The sequence below is a fragment of the Ambystoma mexicanum genome, chromosome 6q (genome assembly GCF_040938575.1).
Source record: "Ambystoma mexicanum isolate Mex_15411 chromosome 6q, UKY_AmexF1_1, whole genome shotgun sequence".
NCBI classification, from domain to species: domain Eukaryota; kingdom Metazoa; phylum Chordata; class Amphibia; order Caudata; family Ambystomatidae; genus Ambystoma; species Ambystoma mexicanum.
In genome coordinates, this window is record NC_090937.1 from 982,140,861 (window position 1) to 982,161,363 (window position 20,503).

Below are 20,503 nucleotides of genomic sequence, written 5' to 3' on the forward strand. Positions count from 1 at the left end.
AACACTTCTCTTGTTGTACCGCCAGTGTGTAATCCGGGAATATTAGAATCACATATGAGCCCAATTTCAGTTCCTGTTTGTTTCGGGCAGCTCGTAAAACCAAATCCCTGTCACTGTAGTTCATTATTCTTGCAATGAACGGTCTTGGATAGGCACCAGGTTTGGGGCGCGGTGCCAAGGATCTGTGCGCCCTTTCCACCACAAACATGGAGGTCCCCCAGCAAGTTCTTGAGTAGCTCCTCCACAGCAAGCTCCATCGGGGCCTTAAGTGCTTCTTCCGGGACCCTCACTTTGCAAATATTATTTTGGCGTGATCTTGCTTCTAAGTCTTTGCACTAAAGTTTCACTGTTCCTAGGTCTTTCGCAAATCTCTGTCACTGTGTTGCGCAATGCCTGTAGTGTGTCCTCAGTCATGCTGATTGGTGCCTCTGCTTCTGTGATCCGGCCGGTGGCCTTTTCTAATTGATTCCTGATGGTCGTTACATTCGCATTGATCCCGTCAAGTTGTCATTCAGGGCTGTGAATCCCTGCTGCATAGAAGCGAACACTGCCTGAGGGTCCATGGTGGCTGCCGGAGGGGTGGGGATGGCCTGGGGAGTCTGCTCAGCATTGGGATTGTCCATGAGGTTTGACCTGATGACGGTTGTTATAAATTTGTCTATGGCGCCTTTTCCTTTTTTGGGGCCTATCCCCTTGGGCATTGTCTTCAGGAGTGCCCCAACCCCTTCCTCTGGTGTTATTCCTCCTTGAAGAGTAGATGAAGGAGCTGCGTGGATTGTGTTGTTCCCTGTTGTCGTTTACCGTGTCGAAGGGCAGGGTCACAGCCAGACACAATGGTGTAGGAATGTCCTGTATTTACTTGGTATAGGGTCTCTGCCCATGCACCATCCGTGCCCCGGTGTTGCCCTTTACAATTGCCTTTTATCTGCAACCCGCCCTAGTAATGTAACTACCAGCCCCCAGAACCCTCAGCCTTATTGTTGCCACCTTTGTCGTTTATATATCTGTGGCATGCTCCACTAATGTAGCTATTGTTCTGCTGAGGCTCTGGGTGGCCGGTGTCTGCTGTGGAGGTCTTACAGCACACTGTACCCCGTAGCGTTGTGATATTGCAGCTCCCCGCTGTCTTGTCTGCCGCTCGGAGTCCCGGCACCGGTGGCTAAGCCTCGCCTTTATGTTTGAGAATCTGGGGCTCTTCTTGCCTGCGTCTGTTGTGGTATGGCAGTGATGTGAGCTTAGGCCGATGCCCACTCTATTTTTATATGGTGGTTCTCTGTCCATGACTCCGTAGCACCTGGCCCATGATATGGGCAGTTGTCCTCTAATTCAGGTGAAAGACTTCAAGTCCTGGCTCTGGTGTTGTGTCTGTGGACTAGAGAGCAAAGTGCTGCGCAGCACTATGTCGGTCTGCTGTTGTCATGCCCGTGACTGGCAAGTGTTGGATACTTCCGATCTGCTGCGGGGAGTTTTCGTGCCTTGGGGGAGGGGAAGGTCCCGAGGTGCTGCCGGTGTCCTTGACCGCGTATTTAATTATACTTGTTTTCGTATGAGCTCTTCTAGGTATGGGTAGCCTAATTGTGTTCTGATCTTAAGCTCTCCGCTTCAGGTGCCCCAATAATCCACTGACCACGTTTGGAGGGTCGCCCACACGAGCCCCACAGGCCATGCTCGGCCGGGGCTGCCGGGTTGCAAGAGGGTGACCCTTGAAGTGGCCTATCTGCCCGACTTGTTCAGGTCCAATTGCCCTTTGATGTATCGACCCTGCGGTAAGTTATTAATATTCCTGTGAGGTGCCTTATGGTTTATATGCGGGGGACCGGTTAGGCCCTAGCTGTGCAGTGCATGGCTTACCCGGAGCTTGTCTCACTCAGCGGTCCATGTTGGTTTCTCCACCCACCAGCGCTCGACGGGACACCCCCGGAGCTCCGGCGATGTCTTGCGAACAAAGAGAATAGGAGATTTCTCCACGATTCTGAGCTTCGATGGCAGTCGAGAGTTCTCGCATGTAGAAGAAAGGAACCAGTGAAGGGGGTATGTTGCGTGTTCCTGGACGCTGCTAGTGGCCTTCCACGCGGCTGCCAAGGCCGTGCCTGATACGATTTTTTCCCTTTCTCACGGGGTATCTCCGAATTCCAGACACTGATCAGGCCAATACTCCGCCGGCACGTCGCAGGGCACTTCGGACGCCTCTGGGTTTAATTGCGTTCGGAACTGGGCTGTAATTTGCAAGTTTTTGTGTCTTTGTGTCTTTGTGTCTTTGGTCCCAGCTTCCCACAGTGCTCACACACGTTGCTGCATACTGCAGTGTACGCAACAGCGCCCCCTTATTCATAAAGCATGATGATTTATGTGTTTGTGTGCTTGTTGAGCCATTAGGTCTCACGTATGTGTAAATGTGTATTTTAAATGACTTATATTTTCAAAAAATGATGATTTTACAAAAAAATTCTGTATAATATTCAAATGCCTAAAACGAAAAACTAGAAAAAAACTGGAAAAACGAGACTGCTTTTCCCACTTATTTGCAACCTTGCTGGGTTAACTCCTTGCTGGGAGTGTTAAAAATAAAAATAAACATTTTGCCTCCTGCGCATAATATCAGGTATACAAATACACAAGTTACTTGTACAAATGGTGTGTCAAATGTTGTATCTAGTGATTACATCAGTGTTGGTCACACAGTCTAGAGTGTATCTCATAAACTCTGTATCAAAACGCCGGTGACTTTTATGTATCAAAGCATGTACATGTTTTAGATTCTCACGTATTATTGATCCTCTATTCAATTTAACATTATCCTTCTTAAGTCCAAATTCAATTGTGCGAAATGTACATATTACATCAAGGGTATTCATTCTGATAGGTGGCCATTCATTTTAATTCTTGCAGAGTGATGTACATAATTAGCTAGTACTAGCTTCGTCAAGTTTGACCCGAATCTGAATTGGTTCAGTATGTTCTGGATGTATGACCTGTCGACCCAGTAAAGCCTTCTTGGTATCTATCGATAACACTGCCAAAGTGGTGTTATGCTGCTTCGTTCAATCTATGTCCCTACAGATGTTGTCATGTGTTTGCCTGCCTGGGACAAAACCAGAGTACAGTGATAGGCCTACCTGAGGTGCATAAGGTTGTGTCCTTCCTTGGTTTAAGCATTAGTGAGAGTGTCGCCTCTCCCATGGATGGAGTGACCACCCCGGTCACTAGGACATTTTTAAACAATGCGACAAGGAGCAGAACTATAAGTGACGCAAATTGCTTATAAAAAGCTGCCGAGTAGCCGTTTCGACATGCCATTTTGTTTGTTGGCTTAATCACCTGTGCAACTTCTTCTGATTAGAGTGTGGCTACTAGTACTATTTTATCTTGTTTCGATACTCATTCAACCAGATTGGAAGGAAGTGTCAAAAGTAAGCGAATCATGGGGATCGACCTTCTTTTAGACCCCCTACCGGTTCTGCTTGGTAATGTAGAACCTACAGGTACTTGTAAACTCTCCAGGAATAGAGCCAAACTTGTATCCCATCTCTTAGTAGCAGCCACAATAACATGGTTCCATGTCATTTCATCGCAGGATGTTTTTAGCAGGGTATTTTACAGTGAATGTTTTATCGAAAAAACACATCAAATTTTTTTAACATTTATTTTTGGGATGGGTCCCCCCATCCTCCCATTCCCTTGCAGTTTATATCTATTAGCAAAAACCCATATATATATATATAATTTTTTAACCCCCCCCCAAACAATTAGATGTTTTTTTTTTTCGTTAAAAAATTAACGGTAAAAAAACCCAGTGAAAAAACGTCCCGCGATGAAAGGACGTTGTACCAATAACATTTACCCCATACTTGGAAAAGGAATACAAACTCCAGATATACTGGAATGGTGGGAAAGGATATGGTTTGGGCATGCCATGGATAAAATGGATGCAGCCAATAATAGTGAGATGCCGAAATATAAAGAAACCTGGCATCCCTTTAAAGAATGTGTGCAGCAAAATGAGTTCCCGAATGTGCATCATAAACCTCACGATATTCATGCTTTTATGTTGTTATAACTGAAATCAGTTATGAAATAAGTCATCCAGGGAGAGGTTAGCAGTTGGTATAGGAACATTCGCTCATGACAAGCTTCCCTACGAAACGGAAACTCACCTCTTCTGTATTCTGGCAACATACACCATTTCCAACCAGCCCTTTTTTTTCTTTCTCCTTCCATGTGCTTTTATCTCTTTGCAACCAGCACATAGATAAAGGCAAGAACACAGCATGGTTACAGATCTGTGAACTATGTGATGTAGATGTATCTTTGAACTATTTTTACTATTGTGTATTCTGATCTGAATTTACTTTATCGATGCCTTTAAGTAACCAATGTATCATGCTGGTTGTATACTGAAATTCAATAAAAATATGATTAAAAAAATATATAAATGGATTCCAAAATGGCCGCCGTACTGTGAGGCTGTATCCTCTCAGGCTCTCTGGCGAGGCCTACTGTAGTAGGCCCCCCGGGCTGTCTATGGATTCGAATGACACCCACAACCATCTGCAACAGGGCGAGGGCCAACGGCTGCTGACGGGAGACCTGATTGCTCAGCAGCCATATAACACTTGGTGGTGCCCAGGATAAAGCTGCAGCAATATCGGGCGGTGTCACAAACCCGCACAATCGTGATGGGGCACTAGACTTCAGTGAAGAAGCCCTCAATACCCCCCCCCCCCTCCGTCTGACCGCAGCGACGTAACTCGAAAGCTTGTAGAGAGGAGGAGAGGAGAAGCAGGCGATGCTGGAGACAGCCTCCTAGAGGGACGCGGAATACGAAATGCAGACAGGGCCCTATTACGCACACGACAACGATATTATGTCAACGCAAATAAGGCAGGGCGTCTATTAGCGAGGCAGGTACGAAAGGTGGAAGCAAACAGTATATAATAGCTGGAATTAAAGAGCAAGATGGGACGTTAGCGACAGACTCAGTGACAATAGTGGGTTGTTTTGAATGTTTTTACCGGAAGCTATATTCCTAATGTGCCTAGAAACACTTGTGTACAGGCCCGTTATAAATGCCACATCATATCATATTAGTCCGATCATCCAGAACCTCCTCTGTGACTGAATATTTTAATAATTTACCATTGGGCAAACTCACATCCACAGATAGGGGCCGCCTAGAATAGGACATAACTAAGGAGGAAATGGAAGCAGTAATAAAAGCCCTTCCTCGAAACAAAGCTCCAGGCCCAGATGGGTTCCCAGCGAGCTTTTACCATAAATTAAGCCCCAGGGTATTGTGACACGTACAATGACAGAGGTGAAAGTAGTGGGATTAGGAAGACCTAAGAAAGACCCAACGGTATGTAGTTCTTACCACCTTATAGCCCTCCTGAACCTGGATGCCAAGATCTACACGTGGGTATTTTGCAGCCAGATGTGCACCCCTCCTACTGGAACTGATAGGAACTGATCATTCGGGTTTCATAAAGGGCCGACACACTTGGAACAATACTAGACTGGCGGCACATCTGCTGGAGAAGATGGGGGTGAGGCAGGTGCGGGCAATATTAATCTCACTAGATGCCGAAAAGGCTTTGGACTGGGTGGAGTGGCCATTTTTTGTTTGAGGCCATGGAACGGATGGGAATGGGTCTGACATATATACGGAAGGTGAGGGCCAATTATTCAGACCCCTCAATGGGGCTTTCGATTAACTCCCATCGAACAAGATCCCCATCACACGGGGCACAAGACAGGGCTGCCCCCTTTCGCCACTATTATAAGCTATTTATTTAGAACCATTTTTGGCATCAGTCAGACGAAACCCAGCAGTACACGATATAAGGTTTGTGGGGGAGGAGCACAAAGTAGCGGCTTTGGCAGATGACATGTTGATGACCCTGACAGATCAAGATATTTCGATCCCAGCCCTGGTACATGAGATGGAGGCCATGGAAAAGGTCTCTGCGCTAAAGATCAACCAATCTAAGTAGGAACTCCTCCATCTAAGACCCACAAAAGTCTTTCTGCGAGACCAATTAACAACAGGGCCATTTAACACGGCAAAGGGCCCTATTATCTACCTGGGAATAAATGTGACTCCAACAACCTCTGGTCTATACAGCGATAATTACCCGGCGCTGTTAGCCAAAATAAAGGCGGACCTTGACACCTGGACTCCCATGCACATTTCTTGACTAGTGAGTTTAGCCACGATCAAAATGATAGTACTACCAAGACTGTTATACCCCCTGCAAGGACTACCCATCACGGTGCCGAGGACGTTCTTCAAGTCTCTCAATAGAATGAAATCGCAATTTATATGGCAGAATAAGAGACCAAGACTGGCTCTGGACACCATGATGGCTCCTAAACAGCGAGGAGGCCTCATGCTTCCAAACTTTACTAAATATTATGAGGCGGCCCACCATCGGGTAATGCAGGAATGGTTTTCGGAGGACGGGTCAAAGCAGTGAGCAGGAATGGATCGGGCAGTGGCGACTACGCCGCTAACGGGATTCCTATGGCTAGAAAAGCAAGACTGCCCTTACAGCGCCAGAGAGAGCCAAATACTCTCGGTTAGCTGCAATATATGTGACCAATTGTTAAAAAAGGCACATATCGTGGTGCCCATCCCCGTTTACCTCTTTTTTTCAAGAACCCAAGATTCTCCCCTTAGTATGACACAGGGAACTTTCCTGAGATGGAGGGCAAATGGGTGAAAAAAATAGGGGACATGGTGAGGGGGGAATTATGTAGTTCGAGGAGAGTAAGACCTATCATGCCCTGATGGAAAGGGACCACCGGGAATATTACCAACTGCGACAGTGGCTGATACAGCTGGAAATCAAACCAGTAACTGTTAGGGAGAATTCTCTGTATAGGCTAATTTCCCAAACCTAGTGAGTCCCCCAGCAGCTTTGCTGGATTTTTGGGGTTTATTATTTTCTCCTGCTAAGAGTGAGACTCTTTTTCTCCCACTCTTAGGCATGATTTGAGAATGTCCTTTGACTTTGTAATGTGTTTTATGGGTTATGGAGTCTTTTACTCCATAGGGTTTCATGTGTTTTTGGTAAGTGTGTTACACAGCACCCGCAGTGCAGTAACACAGGGGTGTCATAGTGACCCCCAAACGTAGACTCCATACCCTGGGACTGACTACTGTCTCCCAGGGCATTTAAAGTCAGCATTGACTTTACTAGTCTTAAATTGTGAACAGAACCAATACTAACCATCATATTGTGGAAGTACTGGTAGGGGTAATTAGATTGCCCCTGGGTCTGTTTTTCGAGGGGGCACTGTGCAGTCCCCCCTCGTCGAGTTTCTGGCTGTGGCAGTGGTTACCAAGCAAAATATTCCACCGGAATATTTCCTATGGGATTTTCCCATTCATTTTAAATGCACCACTTTTTTGGTGCAATGTTAAAGATACCGCCGGGTTATTTATTTAATATTTATTCCCCAGTTGGGTCTTTTTGCCAGGACTTGGTTTTAAAATGGCGTTTGTGTTCGCCTCTGTAACTCCAACCCAAGCCGAGCCCTTTGTTCCAATTTTGGTGGGCTTCTGCACAGAAGCCTCCAAAAGTGGTTCCACTCTGTCTGGGTCTACAGGATGTGTGGGAGGGGGGAATAGGCACCCTGGACTGAGTTGCCTTGGCAACTCAAGTCACACTCTTGTGTGAGGCTCACCACTTAGCATGTTTGAGTGACAGCTAGGACTGATGAATGGGGGTTTATTGCATAAAAGCAGGGCTTTGGGGACTGGAACTTCAGAAGTCGCCACAGGACCTAAAGAATCCGAAGAGGGAGAAGCTGAGCCGACCTGCAACGACGACACCACCGGTGGAGCCCTGCTGAACCGACTCACCACTTCCCAACGACAAAGAAGATCTTCTTCCTGGAGAGTCTTCTTCCTTTGAACTGGTGGGGTTAACCAGTTTGCCTTCTTTTCGCCTTCCTGGATCGTCTCGTGGTCGAATCGCCCGTGCCAAGCACCCCGGCGGCCGGATAGCCACGCTTCACCACTACCGCAAATAAAAGGGTAGTACCTTTTAACCGGGAAACTCCGTGGCTGGTTTCTTCCCTGGCAGTGCAACGACCTCCAGCTTTCCTCCCTGTCGAGATCTTCTCTTCCCGTGGACGAAGCACCGACTTGCACCCGCTGCCAGGAGCAACTGTCCCCGCTGGAGCTTTCTCACCATTCCAGGAACTGTGTCCCGTCTGGTCTCCCTTGCAACAGACTGTTCAAGGTGTCCCGTAAATCCTTGACTCTCTATCCTGGGGTGACCTGGGACCTGTTAACTAACTTTTCTGAACCGATCCAACTGCTTTTTGAACTATCTGCAAAGACTTTTTAACTGTACTTCAACTGTGTGATCTTGGGCACATTACGCTTTGCTCTCCAAGAGTGGGCCTGGCCTATGAACTTTCTTTCTCTACAGTAGACTATGCCTTTCTTGACTTGCTGTGGTTCTTTTAAAAGTGTTGGTATTGTGTGCTTTCCTAATTCTGCCTTTTCCCTCCCTTTTAAAATAATTTTTGGAGTGCCATCTTGGTTAAGCGCTCACCTCTGTCTTGACAATAAGTGGTGTTCTTTTTCTAAGACTTGTCGAATAATTAATCAGGGAAGTGTATATATTTCTAGTGACTGTGTTTGAACTTGCTTGACATATTAGTGCCAGTGTGTTTTTACAAGTGTGTTTTTAATTAAATAATTATATACTTTTATACCCAAGCTCTGGTCAGTGTTTGCTTGTGCTACTGTATTTTTGTACCTAATGTGTATACTCTATATACTGCCTAACTCTTCTTGAGAGAAGTCTGACTGCTCAGCCACAGCTACCAGGTAAATCTGGGTGGTGCAGACTGCTACCAATTGGGTTTACTGCCAACATCTGTAGTCTTAAACTTTTTGCAGTGGTCCCTAAGGGAACTGCACAGGTTTCTGCCTAACAGTAACTTCTAGATCTCTCACCATTTGAGATATTCATAACGTTCTCAGGGAACAAACACTCAGCCTCACACCTATACTCAATCCTGATGGAAGAGGGGCAGGCTCAGACATGGCCCTACATGATAAGATGGGAAAAGACACTGGGGGAAGAAATACTGAGGACACATTGGGAGAACCTCTGGAGCAATATTAATATGCTTACAAGATCAATACAGACCAGAGAGGCCTGGTATAAGGTCATGTATCAGTGGCATTACACACCGGAAAGGCTGCATAATATATATCCAGGCACATCTCAAGAATGCTGGAGAAGGTGTTCGGGGAGGGGAGATTGGAGGCGTGTGTGGTGGGAGTGTCCAGCATTGGGGCCATTTTGGGGAGAGGTTAGTTCTCAGGTGAAACAGATGATTGGGGGCCCTTTGCAACTAATACACAAAGAATGGTTATGTGGGATAAGGACCCCGATCTTCAAATCCCCCACAAATTCACAACGCACAGCTTTCATGGTATTGGTGATAGCGGGCTAGCTAGTAATTGCTTGGAAATGGAAACAAAGGACACCCCTGAAAGAACACGGACTGGCTCCATAAAATATGGAGCATAATAGCCATGGAGTGGGTAACCCATGGAATTCAAGGGGGAGAGTGGACTTCCTGAATGGGGACTTTGTGTAACACTGGTTCCCCCAAAACTTGAAAAATATTGGACATAAGGTACAGAAGAGGGAACTTATGTAGAAATAAATCATGTATATGTTATTAATACTGATGTGTGGGGGGAGGGGTGATGTGGGTCTGATTCGAGTATGCACCTTGAAAATCTATAAAAAAAAAAATTGAAAAAAGCATGAAGTTAGCATCCCTATATGCTCAAATGCAGAAAATATTACGCTGATACTGTAAATTCACTTTTATTCCTCTGATAAGATTTTATGTCGCTAAGGTGCTTCCCGCTGTTTTCTCTTGATTGGCAAAAACTGGACATCATTGAAGGGATGTTCTGGAAAATATGACTGGGCTTCCCTTCCTCTCTGCCCTATGTAGCATTAAGACACGAATTCGAAATACCATCCTTGAGATCTTATATTTTTTGGTCTAAATTGAAATTGTACCGGAAGTCCTTGTTCCTCCACCAGACTCACTATGTTTTCCTCAATTTAGCCTTGGCTTAACCATTCGTTCTAACCATTAAACCTCTTTTTTTTTTCATAACATTTTATTGGCATTTTTAAAGAGCATTACATTGAACATAACAGCAGTTATAGTGTAGCATTCAATAATCTGTTAAAGCAGCAGTGACTGTCAGGGAGACCGGTGTGCGGGGGCCAAAATGCTGGGAGAAGCATCATTGTCCATGGTCCATCTTGTCCTTGGATGCCAGGTGGGATATACTGGTTGCAGCATAAAGGGGGGCTATAGTTTAGGGTTGTGGTTTAGTAGAGCGGGCTGCCCTGGAGCCATCTGGTCAACGGTGGCCTCCTGGTGAGGGCTGGGAATTCGGCTGCATAGTCCATAAACGGGTCCCATATGTTTAAGGTTCTATTTAGGAAGCCCGTATGGATCGCCGTGATTTTTTCGGCGATCACTATGTCCCAACATTTCGCCCACCAAAGGGCCACTGAGGGGCCTTCTTTATCCCTCCACACCCGGGCCATTGCTATTTTTGCTGCTAGAAGTAGATGCGTACACAGCCTGGGGATGTGGCCTGAGACTGGGAATTCACCCCCACCAGTGTCGCCCAGGAGAATGACTCTGGGATCCCACGGGATGGAGAGGCCCGTGATTTCTTTGATATGATTGATTATCTCTCTCCAGTACACTTCAGCTGTAGCAGAGTTTATAGCCCCCTTCTCTGTCTGTGATACATTGCGAGCTTTAATGTAGTCTGGCCCAAATTCTTCCCCATTCTTCGACTGCAATTTCCTTTCCCAGATCCTTTTCCTATTCAAGCATATACCTTTCTTTTTTATAGGGGTCTGCTCTGTCGAGGAGTCAAAGGGTCGAGATCCTGCCTTTACTTGTGGGGGTTGCTAAAGAAAGTTCCAGTGCTGGTAATTCTCTGGAGCACCTTTCCCTGGTTGCTCTGTGGGACAGCCAGTGACGGATTTGGGCATGGTGGAATCTTTCCCGTTCCCCCACCCCGCATTTTACTTTGCACCTTTCAAATGAGATAGGTGCCCCTGTTTCTAGGAAGTCGCTAGTCGTCCGTAGGCCTCCCTCTATCCAGGGTTGAAAGTCGTGTGTCTACAGGCCTGGGGAGAATTATGGGTTATTCCAAATGGGAGTTAGGGGGACCATGGGGCCACGGATGCCCCACTTACGGGCTGCTTCTTTCCAGCAATGGACTGTTGTCATCGTCGCTAGTAGGGGTCCACTATTTGCCTGCGGTTTCATTGTTGGCAGGTGTGGGAGGACTGAGAGAGGCACCGGACACCAAGCTTCTTCGAGTTGTGTCCATTTCGGCTTGTCTGTCTCTTGGACCCATGCGAAAGCTTGAGATAACTGCGCAGCTAGAGTGTATCTTGTTAGGTCTGGTACTCCCAGGCCTCCCTGTGGTATGCCCCATAACATTATTCGTTTGGCTATGCGAGGTTCCCCCCACCCCCAAACAAACTTTTGGATTTGTTTTTGTAAGGCTGCTAGGGCCGGACCCGGTATATGGACGGGGAGTGCTGTGCATTGGTACAGCCATCTGGGGTTTAGGTTCATTTTGATAGCAGTGATTCTACCGAACCAAGATATTTCCTGGGGCTTCCATCTTTTGAGATCGTTTTGGAGATCTCTGATCAATTGTGGGAAGTTACTCGAATACAGGCGCGATGGGTCCTTGGGGATGTGTACCCCGAGATAACCGATTGGGCCCGTAGACAATGGGATTGGCATTAGTGGTCTGAGAATGTCTTTTTCCCGTTCAGAGAGATTAACCACCAAGGCTGTGGATTTGGATAGTTTTACCGAGAACCCTGACGGGGCCCCGAATTCTAAAATTTCCTCCCATAAAGCTTTCAAGGACGTTGCCAAGTTAGTCGCTGTTATCAGGACATCGTCCGCATATAGCGCTACTTTATATTCATGGCCCCCTACCGTTAGCCCACTTATGCTGGAGTTTTGTCTAATTCTTGCGGCAAAGGGCTCCATGGACAGAGCAAAGATTAAAGGTGAGAGTGGGCATCCCTGCTAAGTGCCCCTGGTTATGTGAATTTTGCTAGATCTGGCCCCATTGACTCGCAGCTGCGTGGTGGGAGATTGGTAGTTGGCCATTACCCAAGTGATGAAATTTGGGCCAAAACCCAGGTGCTCCAGGACTGCTCGAATGTACCCCCAGTCCACCAGATCAAAGGCTTTGTGTGCGTCTAGCGATATAGCGGCCATGCCTACCTTTAGTTTGTGGGCACATTCGATGATATTTATCGTCCTTCTGATATTATTGTGAGTTCTCCTCCCAGGGACGAATCCCGTCTGGTCTTGATCAATTAGGATTGGTAAAGTTGGACCCAATCTGCTGGCCAGTACTTTGGCAAAGATCTTCCCATCGTTGTTTAGGAGTGAGCTAGGCCGATAAGAAGCTGCTATTTCGGGGTCCGTGCCAGGTTTGTGTAACAGTACAGTAAGTGATTCTGCCATTGATCCGGTTACTGATTTTGAGTCAATGAAGGAGTTAAATAGGGCTGTCATCTGAGGAGCTAGGATTCTAGCGAACATTTTATAGAAATTTGCAGATAGGCCGCCAGGGCCCGGCGCGGCAGACTTGAGAGACTTGATTGAGTCTATGATTTCTTCGGTGGAGATGGGTAGTTCTAGGGATTCGAGCTGGGATGTGTCTCGGGGGGGGGGGGGGGGGGGAAATGTGCTCAAATATTTTGGCAGATTGTCCAGTGCTGTGGGGTTCCCGGCCATGATTGATTTATGGTGGTTCATTAGCTCTTCAATTTTTTCTGCCTCCGAGTAGTGCATTTTTCCATCTTCCCCTCTTAGTTTCAGAATATTGACTGGAGTTTTTTCAATTTTTGCACGAGCACTTTATTTGCCTTGTTCCCTTTGGTATAAGAAAATTGCTTAGTAAATGCTAAAGCTTTCGCTGTGCGATCGGCACAATGCATTTCCAGTGCTGTTTTGGCTTTCTTCAGGGCTCTCTCCGTTTTCCTGGAGCTGCGTAATTTCAGTTCATCCTCTAGGTGTTTTACTTTTCCTTCCAGTTTAGCTGCCATAATGTTCGCGACCTTTCTCTGTTCCGTTCCAGCGCTAATCAGTGTGCCTCTGACGACTGTTTTCATGGCATCCTAGATGATGTTGATAGACAAGCTCTCTGTTGTATTTTCTTTGAAATAGTTGAGGAGCGTTTCTTCAGTTTCCGATCGGATGCATACATCTAATAGCAGTGCGTCATTAAGTTTCCGGTGCCTTTGCGCAAGTCGTTTACTGCCTGAAATGGCTAATTTAGCTGATACTGGGACATAATCCGATATCGTGCAGGTGTGGATTTCTGCATTGTTAAGGCAGGGGAATAGGACTCCAGACATTAGTATGAGATCTATTCTTGAAAAGCCTCTATGCACACAGGAGTAGTGCATGTAGTCCCTTGTAGTGCCGTTGAATAGTCTCCACGCATCCACGGATTCGGTTTCTCTGAGCAGTTTGGCTATTGATAGTGCTTGTGCAAAGTCCGAGTTCGTGGGCGGTAAAGTCTCATCTATTTGAGGATTTGGCATGCAGTTAAAATCTCCACTCATGATTAGATGACCTTCACAAAAGGCTGTAATGATCGGAATTAAGTTTGTGATGAAGTTGGCTTGGGAGGTGTTGGGGCCATAAATTGAGACTATGGTGATGGGAAGTTCTTCGAATAAGCCCTTTAGAAGTAGAAAGCGGCCCTCCGGGTCTCTTTTTTATGGTGATTTTCCATAGTGGGACTCTGTCGCTTAGTAGAATTGCTACTCCCCTTTTTTTCTGTCCAGAGGAGGCAAAGTATGCTCTGTTTTTATACCTGCTGAATCTCACCTGGTTTTCATCTTCCTGTAGTAGGTGAGTTTCTTGGAGAAGAACGATGTCTCCCGATAATTGCCCCAATCTGTGTTCAACTGACTTCCGCTTTCTTGGCGAGTTCAGGCCTTGGACGTTCCATGAGAGTATTACTATCTCACTAGCATCAGCCATTGCTAGTTGCTGCCGCATTAGATATGTTTCGATCCCTGACCTCACCACGGGTTCGAGAAACTGCTGGAGGAGATCGATTGCTGCATTGTTCTGGTGAAGGCTTAGTTGCTGTTATGTCCTGTTGCTGTGATGAGTGAAGAGCCAGACCCCACGGGGTACAGCGTGCCCCTCCCTGGGCTAAGAGCCCCGTTAGCCTATGTCCTCCCTCCCCACCCCCCCCAACTTGAACTGGTAGTAGAACTATTGTCCTGCTACCACTGGGGAACTGGTGGCATCAAAGCGCCAGCGTTGGCCAACTGGGCCAACCGAAAGATGTTGGAGCTCAAATATTGCTCCTGCACTGATAGTGAACTTGTAAGTTAATGTTTCTGAGGGCTTTATTGATGCATGAACCTCGACTCGTTGTAAGCGATGAGATACTCCTTCTCAGTAAACAGGATACCTGCAAGGGGTGCTAGCCCAGATCTAGAGTGCCAAGACTCCACCAAGAAAAAGAATGCTGGTTTGGTCATCCCGGGTTGTTTTTCTTGGGGGGACCCCGCAGCCTGGGTCTTCTGCCAGCTTTTGACCAGGCACCTGTGGGAGATTTATCCCCCGGGGGGCGGATTGGTTCTTCTGATTCCGACTTTCTGAGACCCATGAAATTCTCTGCTTCTTTCGGAGTGTAAATTTGTCTCATGGTACCTTCCCATTTGAATTTAACTGAGGTTGGGAATCCCCATGCGTCTTTTTTTCTCGCAACCATTCCGTTAGCGGGCGCATAATTTTTCGCTTCTGGAGGGTGGAGGCAGCCAAGTCCTGGTAGAGTGAAATCGTGGATCCACGAAAGGTGATCTGGCGAATTTGCCTTGCTTCGCGCATGATTTCCTCCTTCATACGGAAAAAGTGGATTCTAGCTAGGACGTCCGGGGGGAACGCAGATTCTCGCCTCTGGGATGTTCTGTGGACCCAGTCCAGCTCCAGAGGTGTGGTGTCCGGAAGTGTGATGATGAATCTGAACAGGTCAGAGACATAGCCTTCCAGCTCTGCATCTGGAATTGTGGGCGGGATCCCTCGTAAACGAATGTTATTCCTTCGAGAGCGGTTTTCCGCGTCCTCCTGTTTCACCTCCAGAAGGTTGCATCTTGTCTCCAGAGCTGTAATTCTGTCCCTGTCCTGCTAGCCTTCAAATCGCTGGTCACAGACCTCAGATTCAATCTCGGCTGTCCGGCGTTCCACTTCTCCCACCCGTTTATCCAGAGAATCGATTTTCTTTGTGACCTCTGCTGTGCTGTTTTGAATTTCCTTGGTCAGGGCCGAAGGTAGGTCTTGTAGGTCGGCCTTAGTGACCAATTGGGATGGGCCGTGGGTTGGTACGGAAACTATAGACATGGGGTTGACGGAGGAGTCTTCCGGCGGGTCCCGCTTCCTGGATTTTTCATTTGCAGTATTAGATAATAGGGAAACAATGTCCGGTTGTTTAGCCGTCTTGCTGTTTTTTGACATTTTGGCGATGTTGGGTTGTAGGGATAAGGCTATCTTTGTGAGATTTTGAATAATCAGTCCCCTGGAGAGAGTTCAGGTCTCCGCTTTGGGCAATTAGCCCACCAGGCACGGTCCAGGGAGCTCTGTTAATGAACTGTGATGGATTGTCAGCAGTTCTTTGCTGAGTATGGCGAGATTCGGCGGTTTGACTGCTGGATCCTAGTGGCGTAAGGAGTTGCGCTAGAGTGCCGGGGCGAGGAGCTTTGAGGGAGTTCCTGGGGGCCAGGTTGTTCGCCGAGAGAGCGGCTGCTTCGGATGAGGGGGTCCCCCTGTTCCTCCCCTCCCCTCCCCTCTCCTCACCTTAGGGTGCTTGATCTGGTGCGGACCTCAGAGGACGAGGGGGCTGCACATGAGCCTTCGAGGCCACGACTGTGTAGGTCCGGTATGCTGCCAGCAGGTAGCTGCGGTCAACAGACTGCTGGGCTGTAGCTTTGAGCGGGATTCGGCTGCTCCTCCGCCCACGGCTGGTATCCGGCTAGGAGGCTGGGTCGCTAACTCTGGAGCGAATGCCGGGGGAGAGAAGCTGTGAGCGCCCGTGCGGCGGCGCCCCCCTTACACAGCTCCTCCTTGAAGGGGGCCGGCCCCGCCTTGGCCGAGACTCGGGAAGCGGGCTATGAGCTAATCTCTGTGCAGTGTGTCAGGCATCCGATTCGGGGCCGAGAGGGGCTCCGGTGGGAGCGGCATCGTTCTCCGCTGTCACTCCTCCTACGCCGCTTTGGATCCCGGGGCTGCTCGCTGCAGGTGGACTTGGTTGTAGTCGCGTGCTACAGGGGGAGATGCTGGAATAGCCAGTGCGGGCTGAAGAGCTTCAAGTTTTAGGCAGCCTTGTTTGCTGTAGTGCACCTGCCCCTCCCCCTTATGGAGGTACTCCTCTGCTGGTGCCCTGCGGCTGCCATCTTAACTCAGTACAGGACTCGCGGGGAAAGAACGCCGAAACTCCACAATTCGGCCACAGCGCGGGAATCTGCTCGTCTGGCAGCAGCAGGGTGGCTTCATGCATGAGGCGTTCCGTTTTCGCCTTATAACGGGGTCTGGAAGCGGCAGAGTCGGTGATGGCGCGATGATCCACACAGGAGCTCCTAAGGAACCATGCCACTCGCGGCGGCTCCAAGCCACGCCCCCATTATTAAACCTCTTTTGCATCAGAGTGTGAAAGCTTCTTTACCAATATTAATTTTCAAAGAAAATCCTATTGGATAACCCGGCAAGTATTTAAAGGTAGATTAATAATGCTGAGTGGAGTCGGGATCAGGATCGTATCTATGACTACAACCTATATACACAGGCCTCTTGACAAACTGCCAAAGTATTTGGTGAAATTTCCTGATCCTGCGTTTCGTCAAGATTTTGAGGGTTCGCTTCAATTTGTTGGGTACTCTACAAAGATGGGATCCTATTGTAGGACTTACCCACAGAATATGAAACGTTGCCTCTGTGGTGTCCAAGGATCTTTTGAGTCCTTGAAGCACCTTTTGATTAACTGCACTGCCACTTTGTTACTGTGTTGCTCTTTATTCCATACATTTGTGAACAAATATGAAGAATTGACTTTTACGTTCTTGGGAGAGACTGATGAGTGTCAAACTTCACTCATTAATAATTGCTCTTGTGCACTATTAAATCAAGAGTCATGATCTTTTAGGAGAAACTGTTTATATCAAGTCATTGTTTTAATCACTTGTATTGTTTTAGAATGATAATTATTGATATTCTTGAAGGTCTTGCCTTTTCTTTTTTCTGTGTTCTTATGCTTTTTGAACTTGCCATCTTAATGGTGCTTGTAATGTAAACGCTGAAATGTTAATTGCTTAAGCACATTTAAAAAAAAAAAGGAATCCACTGTTCAAATATATTTGATTTGGCTTCCACTGAGGTTAGGAACCAATGTTTCTTCTTTGAAGAACGTTTGAATTAGTTTCTCTTGTAACGTATTAGCCTAAATTGCAATTTGTTTCTTATTTTTTTCTACACCCTAAAAAGCCTTCCCCAACATATTTAGGGCTTGTTTTATTTAGAATTCTAAACTTTAGTCCTAAAATATTTGGGGAAAGTACTTGATTCTCTTCAGAGTGCAAATGTGGGTAAATGTCATGACCTCTGGTGACGTTTTCCTTGAGACTTTATCACTGGGTATCGGCTTAATAGCCTGCATTGTAGCTAACGTTCAAACCCATATTTTCGAGACATTTTCCAATGGGAAAATAATTGTGGTAGTGTTGCATCTCAATGGTAAGCAATTTCCCCGTTAACTATTTCGTTTTTGACCATGCTTTCTTTTCCCAATCAGGAGTTTACACCAAAAACAGAAATTTTCGTTTATACATGTCATCAAAACTGGGCAAGAATGTGTTTCTTGAAGTAGCGGACGATAATGCATTTGTTGCCAAGCCGCAGAAAAACATCTGTTTTGAAGAACACATTTTCCTTTCTTCTTTGGTCAGCAACGTGAGGTAAAAGATGGGATTGTATTGCATTACATTATGATTTAAATACATTATGTCTCATTGGGCTGGTCTGAAGCTCTCCTGGAAATGTATAGATTCTTCTGGGCCTGGCAATATTAGATGTAAATAAGCTCATGATCGGTTCTTGCTATAGTCTTAAATTAAGTACATGTTCACCTCAATGTTTCACTACATTATGAAAAATAGTGCAATTGTTTTTAAAAAGTGATAGATGTGGACTAGGAGGGAGCTTTAGAAAACAAGGCATGCATAGTAGATGGAGGAGCAGATCCCTGTGACATTTCTTGGAGGCATGTAGCTTTATTTTCATAAAGTTATTGCCAAAACATGTTCACAGGGAATGAACCCCCCCATGGGGACAAGGACTTCACTTCCAATGAGGAACTCCATTTCCATCACATTAATAAGAGATCATACCAGCTGACAGAAGAACATCTGTTATGTGGTGTTACTACTGAAAACTATCTGCATGGTACTGAGAAGAGTAAAACTCCAGGAGTGATAAAGAATCAGTACCTGACAGGTACAGGGACGTAGTGAACCAATGGAGTTCTAACGAATACAACCCAAGTACATACTGGGAAGAAAAACACTAGTGGAGTTATAATTAATCTAAATCAGAAACTGAAGGATTCCCACAAGCTACCTGGGAAATCCTAGGACCTCGTCCTAAGAGGGGAACGAGAGAGAGGTGGAGAGAAGCCCTTGAGCTTTGAAACAGCTGGCAGTAGGAAGCTGCAAGTTCAGACAGAGGGCTGTTTCCCGAGATGGAGGACAGCCTTTGGAAGCTGAGCCTTGACCCTCCCTGCTGGAGAGGCAGGATTACTGAATTCAGAAAGTTTGCCACAAGTCCCAAGAGGGACACGCAAGAGAGAGAGAGAGAGGGAGACGGCAGGTGACAGAGAACCTGCGAACCAATGGTTAGTCCTAAGAGGGATGCAGGTGAGAAACCGAGCAAGCAGGGGCTGGAGAGTGAATCCTTGTCCCAGGAGGCACACACATCCAGGGAAAGGTGGTCGTACCAGAGAAGGATAGAACTCTTACCAATGTTGAAAAAGCATATCAAGAAGCACAAAGAAGTGCGCATGAAATGAACGCCAAACCATGCACAAGAGGCATCCTGACAAGTAGGAAAGGAATCCTGAACGCCGACCCGGTGACAAAAAGGTGAAAGGTGGAGCGGGAGACCCGGGGAGAAAGACATTGACAATAATTGGGACATTATAAAGCACCTGATATGTGAAACTGAAAAGAATGGTTGGTATGATCTTCCTCGTCACAGTGGGGAACAGAAAGTCAATATCAGAGTTAGAGAAAACCATCTCGGGACGCAGGTTACTCGTCCCAGTATATGGCAAAAGATACAAGAGAGTTAAGAGCACTCGGGGACTCCTCGTACTCGTCCCAGTGAATGGTTGAAGATGTTGAAGAGTTTAGAGCACTCATGGATGCCTCATACTCGTCCCAGTGACGCAATCGGTGGTTATAAGAGTAAGAATAACTATGGGACTCAGTCTACTCGTCCCAGTGAGGGTACAAGTGTCATTAAGAAACAGAATTGCCCTAAGAAAGCCAGTTATACTGGAACCTGTCTCACTAAGCATTGCAACACAGAAACTGAGGAATGAAACACACAGTGGTTTGAAATACCTGATTCAGTCAAAAGCGAAAGTCGTCTTAGCAGGCCAAGAGAAGATTTGTGTAAAACATATTGTTTATGAGGAGATAAGGAACCAAAGGAATACGGAGAGTCAAGACCCAGAGAAGGGACATTTAGGTTCCTCAAAAGTATTGGGGAAAAGTAACCTTACATAGACACGTCAAGAGGATGCAATCCAAAGGGGTGAACACCCAAATACAGCAAGGAGAAAAGTTAATCTCCAAAAGGAAAGGGGACGCCAAGAGGGTGGAAAAGTCCCAGAGAAGAACTAAAGGAATTAATCTGAGAAATGGCCAAGAACTATTTGAAAATCACCTATTTGGGCCGAACAGCCTATTCAAGAGACAGGGGCCATTCCCCTGGACGTTTGTTGTTGTTCCTTCGTGGTAGGGCCGGAATAGGTACGTTTTGAGAAGGAGGACAGACTGTTTACTTTTTGGACTTCACTACAAACGATGGGGAAAGTATTTAGTTTTGTTAGGTAGGGAAACCCATAGAATAGGGATATGTAGGCCGTTTCTTATTATTGTAATAAACCACTCACTGAATATGACAACAACTAGTCTGTCTCCTTCCTCTGACTTAACACAGGTGCTTTTACAGTTTTATGTAGTACTTTGGATTGATGCTTCTTCCAGCAGACTCCTCATAGTAAGTAATACAATCCAAGCGTAGACTGCACCCAGGGATTTAAAAACAGCTGGAGTCCTCGCCTATAAATACACCTACACCTCCTGCGCCGATGATAATA

General features: G+C 46.6%; 1 protein-coding gene across 4 annotated transcripts in view; it reads left to right on the top strand.

Moving 5' to 3' along the window:
- The window catches only part of PRIMPOL (primase and DNA directed polymerase), a 790,131-nt gene that overhangs the window by 546,485 nt on the left and 223,143 nt on the right, over positions 1 to 20,503 (top strand). For all 4 annotated transcript variants that reach the window (XR_011282268.1, XM_069631491.1, XM_069631492.1 and 1 more), the window contains one exon: positions 17,915 to 18,077. Coding sequence is in view for 3 of the 4 variants with exons in the window: in XM_069631491.1 (XP_069487592.1) it covers positions 17,915 to 18,077 (163 nt within the window). In the remaining variant the exon portion in view is untranslated. The remainder of the gene's footprint in view (positions 1 to 17,914; positions 18,078 to 20,503) is intronic.